General features: G+C 36.7%; 1 protein-coding gene across 15 annotated transcripts in view; it reads right to left on the reverse strand.

Moving 5' to 3' along the window:
• Nucleotides 1-10167, reverse strand: part of acaca (acetyl-CoA carboxylase alpha) — an 87366-nt gene extending 77199 nt beyond the window's left edge. For all 15 annotated transcript variants that reach the window (XM_048189967.1, XM_048189968.1, XM_048189970.1 and 12 more), the window contains exons 1-2: nucleotides 9973-10167; nucleotides 7172-7427 (exon numbers count right to left, since the gene is read on the reverse strand). In XM_048189967.1, coding sequence (XP_048045924.1) covers nucleotides 7172-7398 — 227 coding nt within the window. In that variant the 5' untranslated portion in view covers nucleotides 7399-7427; nucleotides 9973-10167. The remainder of the gene's footprint in view (nucleotides 1-7171; nucleotides 7428-9972) is intronic.
• Nucleotides 10168-10706: the final 539 nt, after the last annotated feature.

Below are 10706 nucleotides of genomic sequence, written 5' to 3' on the forward strand. Positions count from 1 at the left end.
GCTTGCCCACCACAGCCCCGCCCCTTGACCAATAGCAGAGCGATATGGGGAGGAGGGGCATATTGCCCCACTCAGGCAGTTTCAGCACCGCAACCCCTGTCCTATAACACTCCTCTGAACATTGAGGCATGACGTATTATATATATTTAATCACCAAATCAGAAAACAAAAAATACAATATGAGGAGTAGTATGTGTTAATTATTTCACTAAATAAATGATGTTCACAAGGTTGCATACAAACAGCAGATTTGAAAGTACTTGTCTGCATGTGGTCTGGTCAGGTGGCCACAGGCTCCCCAAAATAATAATTTAACTTGTTTATTGAGAGTAAAACTGCCCACTTTAGCAGTTTTACTCTCGATAGACAAGTTAAATTATTTTTCATCGTAGCTATAAAACACAAATAGTGATGAATAGAAAGTGACATGAGTTTAGACCTAAGTGGTAATTTAAAAGACCTATGTCTTTGTAGTCTCTAGTAATTTTTTTCAATCTGTTACCTGTCAACATGTAATTCAAGTATTTTATGAGAGTGATAACAGCGTGTAATCAAATATTTATATGTTAGATGTTTCTTACATTTACATGATAAAGAAATGACAGTAACAGGTTATTGTGTCCAGAGTGAATGTGTTTGTTCCTGCTGAACATTCTTCTTATCTGTTAAAGGTGCCCTAGAATCCTTTTCACAAGATGTAATATAAAGGCCTGTTCACACCGGGACGAATATCGCGCGCGATTTTCGCCGACGTTTAACGCCTCCTGACTAAACAACGGGCGCCAATGTGAGTGTGCACACCGACGCGAAAAACGCGAGCCGTAAAAGCGTCATTTTTAAAAAAACGCCTCGGGTTCGTTTTTTTGGTTTGACGCGCCGCGTTAAAAACTGGCCGACCAATGAGATTGGTGCTTTTGTTCACGTGCCTGGAGCTGCTGAAGTTACAGTAAAACACGACTTGGTGGCGCTCAAGCACAAAACGGTCTTGCCGAGCACACAAGACGACGAAGAGAAAGTAAGTAGACGAGGAAGACCCCTACAAACTATCCCTGCATCTCAAACAGCTCCCTAGCTTCCTAGGTCGTGTATCAGTATACCATGTAAATGAATGTGGCCGACTCCCTGATCAGTGCCCTGACTAGTGAAGTAGAGAGCTGATTGAGATGCACACTATGGGTGCTCTGCCACAGATGTGTATTATTTCTGTATTTTTACTTTTTTTTTTCTTTTACATTCAAGAAATATAGTTGAGAATGTCTGTTTCATAAATATGTTTATTTACACTACCGTTCACTTGCACTACTGTCATTGTGACATATTTGCACTACCGTTTCTGACTAATATATATATATATATATTATATAAATAAATATAATGTAGGCCTATGCCATTTTATATATGCATTTTTTTTTATCTTCTTTAACTTTATTAATATCATATGTTTATTTGCACTACCGTTAAGCACAAGCGCCACATACTGTCAGGGAATGAATTTGCACTTTAACTCGGCGCATCGCCGGTGAAAATCGCTTGGGTGTGAACACAAAAAACGTCTCGAAAAACGCTGACGATAAACGCGTGCGATATTCGTCCCGGTGTGTACGGGCCTTAAGTCTAAGGTGTCCCCTGAATGTGTCTGTGAAGTTTCAGCTCAAAATACCACATAGATTTTTTATTATACAATTTTTTTACTGCCTATTTTGGGGCATAATTAGAAATGCGCCGATTCAGTGCACGTCCCCTTTAAATGCTCGTGCTCCCCGCCCCCAAGCTCGCAACTCTATAATAAATTGCATAAACAAAGTTCACACAGCCAATATAACCCTCAAAATGGATCTTTACAAAGTGTTCGTTATGCTGCATATCAGATCATGTAAGTATGGTATTTATTTGGATGTTTACATTTGATTCTGAATGAGTTTGACAGTGTTCCGTGGCTAAAAGGGGTTAAAGCTAACGTTACACACTGTTGGAGAGATTTATAAAGAATGAAGTTGTGTTTATGAATTATACAGACTGCAAGTGTTTAATAATGAAAATAACGACATGGCTTTGGTCTCCGTGAATACAGCAAGAAACAATGGTAACTTTAACCACATTTAACAGCACATTAGCAACATGCTAATGAAACATTTAGAAAGACAATTAACCCTCTGGAGTCTGAGGCTGATTTGGGGCCTGGAGAAGTTTTGACATGCCCTGACATTTGTGCTTTTTTCAGTTGTTCATAAACATATAAATGACAAAAGTGTCATTACACTGTACTCAGCACAAACTAGGCTACAATAATATGTGAGGAACATGTATGTACATGTTTGTGTTTTTGAAGGAATACTGTTTATGCGTGGTTACTGAAAAAACAAAAAACTTAAGTCACTGAAATAAGGCCAAAAAAAGTATAGTAAATCTGTGTTTACAATACTTTAGGGTATTGGAGGTTGTAAACTAGAGTTTTTGCTTCAAAATTATGTAAAAATTATGCTGCCTACTCCTTCATATAAAACAATATATTGATTTAGTTTTTGTAAGACACTTTTTGCCAAGAAACACAGTATGCATGGAGGCGTGAATCACCACTGAAAAATGGGCCATTCTCACCTGAGAAGACAAAAGAATTGGATAGTAATGAGCTGAAATGACTTGCATATTAATGAGGCATTTCAGTCAGGTAGGCTGTGAAAAAAAACCTTCTGTGATGTCTCAAGCTCATCATGATATATGAAACATACAGAAAAATATTATTACAATATAAAGTAATGGTTTTATATTATACTTTAAAATATAATGTATTTCTGTGATGCAAAGAGTCTGAATATAGGCTTTTAGTTTAAAAGCATGCACATTTGAGAAATATTGGATTCTCATATGCTTATGTCAATTTTCTATACAGAGAAGTTATATTTATTTAATATTCATTGTCATTACTATGAGCGCTGGTGTTTTCAATTCATCCTTGAAGTCGGAGGGCGCTCTCTGTGCATTTTTAGTCCACAAATTCATCTAAAAGAAGAAGAGGCTATTCCATGAATGGAGTTTCCAATTCATACTGCAGCCGGAGGGCGCTAAAGAAACAAAAACTCATCTAAAATTCATCTATAGAAGAAAAGAAAACAGGAACTAACTGCATGTCTTCTAGAGCTCTCTAACCATGACTTTTACATCCAGATAAACACTTTTCAAGACAATAAATACACGATTGAGACGATGAATGCATGTATTGACTGAATTTGCGTCTGAATAGCGCTCCCTCCGTGGGCGTGGCCGCATTAGCGGATAATGAGCTGAATCACGGACTTCTGACATGGCTCTCTTTTCATACAGATTACATAAACACAGAAGGTTTGTTTTCGATTTGACTTACATGATTTAAAACCTGACATCTTAACGTTTTTTTAGACATAAGTTTAATTTTTCTGTGATTAGTATTCACTAAGTTACAGTTCATTTTCTGAGAACTATCAGATTGGACTTCGTTCAGAGGGAGAGGAGAAATCACGCATCATGTTAGTTTTCTTTATTTTACAAAAAGCACAACATTGTGTTTTTACTCTGAGTGTATACAAATAAAAAGATATTCTATAGTTTCAATTGATATATTACTTATGTCTCTATGACAAAAAATGACTGAGTATTTTGTCTGTTTTGCTGCAATGTGAAAAAAAACCTGCAAAACGCGCCGGCACGTTTTCAGACCTCAGAGTGTTAACAAATATCACTAAAAATATCATGATATCATGGATCATGTCAGTTATTATTGCTCCATCTGCCATTTTTCGCTAATGTCCTTGCGTGCTTGCTTACCTGCATAAAGTCTGATGATTCAGCTGCACACAGCTCCAGACGTTAATACTGGCTTGTCTAATGCCTTGAACATGGGCTGGCATATGCAAAAGTTGGGGGCGTACATATTAATGATCCCGATTGAATTAAACTTACGTAAGAAGGAGGAAACAATGGTGTTTGAGACTCACTGTATGTCATTTCCATGTACAGAACTCATGTACAGAATTAATTATTTAACTATGCCGAGGTAAATTCAATTTTAAATTCTAGGGCACCTTTAACACAAGTTTGTGTTTTTCTTTATAATTTTTATTATTATTATCTTTTTTTTTTTTGTTAATGTACAGATTTAAATTGTCCTTTTGCTTTAGATTTTTTGCATATATTGTACTGTAGCATAGATAATATAGATCTATGCACTATATATGTTTTCATAGTATTCAGCTGGCACGTTTACTTGAAGGACAGCATTGGGCAGGATATTGAATAGTTTGTTTTTTCAATAAAATAAAAAAAAAATAAGAAAATTGGGTTTTTTATCCGATTAATCAAATAAATAATCTGCCAACTAATTGATTATCAAAATAATCGTTAGTTGCAGCCCTAGTTTGTATTTGTAGTCCTTGTGTTTCTCTTCGCGAGACACTTTTGTGTAATGAATTCATCAAGCTCACCATCGCATGGAGAAAAAGATAGTACTCTTGAAAAACTAACACCAAGTATATAGGGCTAGTTCATAACATTCAATTATGTTATTGAACTTTAATACATAAAGTGATAAATCCTTTCCATTCAACTTTTGCCCCTCAACAGTAGAATAACTAAAAACAAATAAAGAAATAGTTTAGCTTTTAACACCTTTTACATGACACTGTTTCTTTTCATGGCCATAGGATGGAATCACTCATTTAAAAAAAAAGGACATATGTGACTTTGCGATGGGACAGCATAACTACACCAATCAGCCGAGCGATCTCGTTGCACAGCATCTGGAATGCTGTTTTAGTCATTCTGTAATGCTTGTGCAAAGTCTGTCATTAAAGTGGTTCTGTATAATTTCCTCCCAGAAGCCCTTCGCACAATTGCGTTCACAAACACCAGGCATCTGAATGCAAGATAGCATGATATGACAGCGTTTATTGTTTCATCTACGTGCTCTGAGGTGCAAATAATTTATTAGTCTATATACGGAAATTATTATATAAATATAGCTGCAAGCAGCAATTACGGGGCAAAGCACAAAAGTGGCACAACAAGCCAGCCAACACGGCCGTGAGCATCAGACTAACTGCAACAGTGAGCAATTAAAGACCTATTAAGATCATTTTAGGCAAAAGAGCTGAAAAATGATCAAAAATGAGGATTTACTGGTTCGTCACTTGGTTCATCGACCAATAGGTGGCGCTGTGTCCAAATTGTTGTGGTATGGTCAGAGTGAGGTGACAATGACACTTGCAAAGTTTGGTGTCAATATGTCAAAGCATTGCAGAGATACAGCTTCAAGAGTCGTTTTTGCATTATTCGTCAAATTCTTTGCTCCGGTATATGAAAACTGTTTGACGTATCAACTTGAAATCCATAACTTTTTGTCGGCTTGGTCTGAAGATGATACGGTTCAGTTTTGGTGAAAATTAGAGCAAAGTTTGAAAGTTAAAGAAAAACAATATGTCGGACAGGAAGTTCAGCTGGCTATGGCAAATTTGATATCTATGTTCTTAGAATGACCCAAGGAATCTACTGATATCAGTTCCATTACAATCGGTTAATATAGTCAAAAGTTATTAACATTTTTGTAAATTCTTTTATAACTTTCAACCACAAGGTGGCACTGCACCGAAACTTCTCAGGCTCCTTCAGGGCATTGTCCTGATGACCCATACCGAGATTCATAACGATATGTTAATTTTAGCAAACATTTCAAAATGGCCGACAGTCAAAATGTCCGATATGGGAAAATTGTATATCATTCAACTCAGAATGATGCCCTGAATCTAACGAGACCAAATGGTGAATCGTCTATGATTTTTGGACAAACCCATCAGAAGTAATGAGCAAAAATAGCCATTTTTCATATCTCCGCACCAGTAGGTGGTGCTGTGCTGAAACACTGCATGATGCCTCAGGTCATGCTTGTGATAACATGTACCAAGTTTGGTCTGAATACGATAAAGCATTGCAGAGATACAGCCTTGCTTCCATTTTCACAAGCACTATGTACAATTCGTTCGCGTGTTTTTCAAAAACGGTTTGAGGAATCGACTTGAGTAACGGCCTAGGAGGAGTCTGAAAAAGTAGGTTTTTCAGAAAATTCAAAATGGCGGAAAAATTTTCATGACGGAAAATGACGTATATGTTCGTATATGATCGTGCATATATATAGTGCATTTGATTCGTCTTGACCCAAGAAATCAGAGGAAAAAAGAATTCTGTTTCTAGCCCATATGGTTCAAAAGTTATTACCATAAACATGAGCGCAACTTTGGACAGCTGGTGGCGCTAGAGGGATTGAGTTAGAGACTCCAAATTTGCTATGGACACAGCTCAGACGGTCCTCTAACTGTGTGCCAAAGTTCACAACTTTTTACCATACGGTTCTATGGGCTGCCATAGACTTACAGAGCGGAAGAAGAAGAATAATCGAAAATAAAAATAAAAAACGCCAACAGATACAATAGGTGCCTCCGCACCTTCGGTGCTTGGCCAGTAATAAGAGTACAGAACGGCAACGATTACAATAGGTGCCTACGCACCTTCGGTGCTTGGCCCCTAATAATCGAATCCCGGACACTTGAGATTTAGAAATCCTGGCCACATTTTTTTAGGTCCAAAAAGAGGTTGTATGGTCACCCTAAAGAAGACATACGCAAGTTTCTCATTGTGTGTTGGGGAGGTGGCGCTATGAAGTGTGGGTACCGACCGGCAGAAACATAAATCGGCGCCTACGCTCCAAACTATTTCTGAAGCATCACCACTTGGACACACACAACACACACTCAACACCACTCATTATGACATGTCTGTGTGAGACCCCAGTGAGCATTGAGATGCAAAATGCTTCCAAAAGCTGGCAGTGTAACCAAAGTTAACCAAACACACAGAGAGGTGCTTGTGCACATTTTCGCACAGCAGAGAGATGAACCCAGATGAACCTTGATGAACCTAGTATACTCAAGCCACCATTTTGCACAATGCTGCTGCATACTTTCCTCAGTCATACTTATACATGGACTATCAAATGTAATCACTTATTTAGACAATCAGCACTAGTCTTATCAAAACTCAAGCACCCTGATATCAAGTACCAGACACAGCAAGCGTGATACAGCTTGGTGAAAGTGGACATCTATGTCACAATAACTGCAAACAAAGAGCACAAAGCGCCTCTGACCTCATATTGAGCAAGGCTCCGTCCAGGCTGTCAAAACCCATCTCATAAGTGCTGTCTGAACTGACAGAGGAGGGGGAAAGGGAGCGTGGATTCTCCTCCAACTGCAGGTCCAGCTTCCCTGCCGTCTCATCCTCAGAATTGTCCTCGGACACAGAGCCCACAATGAAGTGAGAGTGCAGTGCAGCCACAGCTGGAAGCTTATTCTCAGTGGAGTCCTGCTCTGCCATTGGTGGGCCACGCTGACAGGCTGCAAGCACTATGGGAGGAAAGAGAAGATCCATTTGCATTCAAGTCTTTAAAACCACGCAAAAGTTACTACAACAAAAAGATGATTTCTTAATTACATATTTTACTTAATTATACATATTTTTTCTCAATGAACATATGACATAAAAACAAGGATAAGGTACTTAGTACTTAGTCACAATGTAACGAAAGTAGCAACCAGTATTGGATGTAACTCTTTACAGAGTAATTAATTGCTGTAATTTAATTACTTTACCTTGAAAAAATAAAGTAAGGGATTACTCTGTAATTTAATTAGTTACTTCTTATGTACATGCATTACATACGGTATATACTATAGAACAATTTTATATAAAACAGTAGTGGATTTAACATCAAAAGTTTATTTATTTATTTATTTTTTTAGTTTTTTATGTAACCTTCTCCCTTTAAATACTTTGGTCAGTTCAAGAATAATTTATGCAAGCATTATATTATTTTTAAAAGAATTAAAAGAGCAGTTTCTTGTCTATCCCTGTATTGTTCAACTGGTCGACTTTGATATGGGATTTATGTAGAAAGAAATTAGTAATAAGTAATGAAATACTTTTTAGAGAGAGTAATTAGTACAGTAATCTAATTACACTGCTGTAGATGTAATTATTAGGAGCTAGTAATTAATTACTTTTTAAGACTAGCTTGCCCAACACTGGTAGCAACAGATATTTTCTTTTTTTAAGAAAACTAAATGGAGAAGTCCTGCATACATCACCAGAAAGAAGTCTGTCATTTCGCCGGATTAAAAATTACGAGCTCAGAAATGTTCTTAAAATTAAACAATGCATAGATGAGTCTTTCATGATAAGATGTATTTAGAAAAAAGATTTTCACATTCAGATTTCCATTTTATGCCAATTTAATAAAAGCAAACTCACTGTGACAGGTCTTGCTACACAAATATGTGTATCACATGTTAAGATCATGATTTGATATGAATTGGAAATGAATAATTACCATATTCATATACCATGGTATTTTTTTTTGTCATTGAGATGTCATTGTGATTTATTAAATAGATATGACTGACAAACAGGTGACTTTGTGTATTTTCTTGATTCAACAGCGTACATTCTAGAAATGCATGTTGGAACTTGCTTTATATTCATGAAATGTGTGTAAAGCAACAGTCGCTATCAAAGTCATGCCTTACTAGAAAAGAGACAAGTGCAGTAACATAAGATAGTACTATAAATAATACCATGGTTCTAGACAGTATTATTTTAGTTTTATTTATACACTATTATAGTATTTATTAATAATTTGAATTAAATTGTTTTTATGTTTTCAGTTTTTATTTTAATTTTTGTTTCAGTTTTTGTAATTCTGTTAAGTGATTTTGTCTTTTTTTTATTAGTTTTTGTTTTTTAATATTTAGGTAACATTTTACAATAAGGTCCTATTAGTTAACATTAGTGAATGCATGAACGAACATTAACTAGCAACCAGCAATACATTTGTTACAGTATTTTTAGTCTTTGTTGGTTAATAAACTAACAACTGTTTATTGTAAGTTCATATTAGCTCAGGTCCATTAAACAATCTTAACACTTTTCATTTTAATAATGTATTAGTAAATGTTGAAATTAATTGTAAAAGACTAAAATATGCTTTATAAGTATTTTTTAACTAATGTAATTTACCATGTGAACTTTTTTATTTCAGTTATTTGTCAAGGAAACATTTTTAAGATTTATTTAATATTTATATTTTACCTTTGTATCAATTAACGGAAATGTTAAGAGTTTTAGTCAACAATACCAGCACTTGACACATGACTGTACTACAAATACCATGATATTTACATGGTAGGTTGCTAAAACGATGTAACGTACTTCCTCCACGCATAATGGTATTTTTAGTACTTTGTAAGTGATGCTCTATGGACATAGCACCATAGTATTATGTTTTTGGCCATGCACTATGTCTTTGAAATACTATGGCTATCAAAACACCATAGTGTCATCAGCTCCCATCAATGTATCACAAGTACAAGACTCTGTAACAATAGCGTTATTGTACGTTAGCCATTTTACGTTTGACTCCGTTTGAACCCGTCTGACAACTGTAACGTGTACCTACATTTAACAACTTACCTGCAGGACTGACACATGTAAAAAATATAAATGCAGCTCATCCAGCCTGATGAACCTGATGAACGAGTCTCAGAACATCCCGGACCCTCAACCATGTGTAACACTCGTTTTTAATCATCTAACGCTTACATTAGAGCTCATTTGTACTCAGTCCATAACCAACTGCCTTCAATTAGCATAATATTCATAATTTCATCATCTTTCAACTTATATCGAGAAACAGTACAACCCGTTCAACCTAGCACACATGCTAAGTTAACTCATCATACCATCACAAACCCTCCCACCATATGATCCGCGAAGGTTCGCCAGCCAAAGTCGCTGTTGATGTTTTATAAATCCATCCAGTATGTAACTGTTACAGTGTCATGTGCAGAGCTTGTTAGTAGGCACTCGCTCCCAGTAATAAGCTTATGTACTCACCGTGCGAAAAGAGTCTGCAAGCAATTCTGATGCGTGTAAACGGGCGTTATAAAATCGATTGAGTGAATTCCCTCCTAATTGAAGGCCATCTCCTCTCCGGTGATGGCTAATAGGCTATATAGCAGCATAATGGCACTGGCTGTGTAGCTCCAGCCTCTTTGACAGCAGCATCACGGTGGTGTGATGCGAGGGGGGGTTACTTCTGGACGTCGTCCTTTGACCTTACCGATGCAACCACTCACGCTGCACCAGTGGGCCAATCGTATTACGCGCTTTGGTCGGGGCGGGTTTACGCATGCAAATAAATGGGAAGGTGTGCCCAATGATTTGGTACTTCGTTAGACAGACACACGTGTTTTCTGCCATAGCATGTTCTGAAAGCTACCTTTGTTGCAATGAATTAAAACAGCAAATAAAAACGTGATGTGGAGCGTTAATGTTAGAACTAGAAAAGTAAAGTTCTTCAAAAATTTACATTTTGGCTTTAGAATGTCTGAAAGATGAAAAAATAGCCATAAAATCTAAAGCATATTTAGGCCTAATTTTTTTTACACTTGAATGTTGATTTGCTAGAATGTGGCCAGAAGGATTTCTAGATGGTTTGTAGGCAGTTGCTAGATGGGGCATAGGCAGATCAGCTCCCTAGTTCAGTATTCAGTGCACTAAAACTCTTGCATCACCCTGTCCCTTGGTAACTAATTTATGATTCTTACATTTTGTTCATTGTGATAATC

Source organism: Megalobrama amblycephala, linkage group LG4, assembly GCF_018812025.1.
Source record: "Megalobrama amblycephala isolate DHTTF-2021 linkage group LG4, ASM1881202v1, whole genome shotgun sequence".
In the NCBI taxonomy this organism is placed as follows: Eukaryota; Metazoa; Chordata; class Actinopteri; order Cypriniformes; family Xenocyprididae; genus Megalobrama; species Megalobrama amblycephala.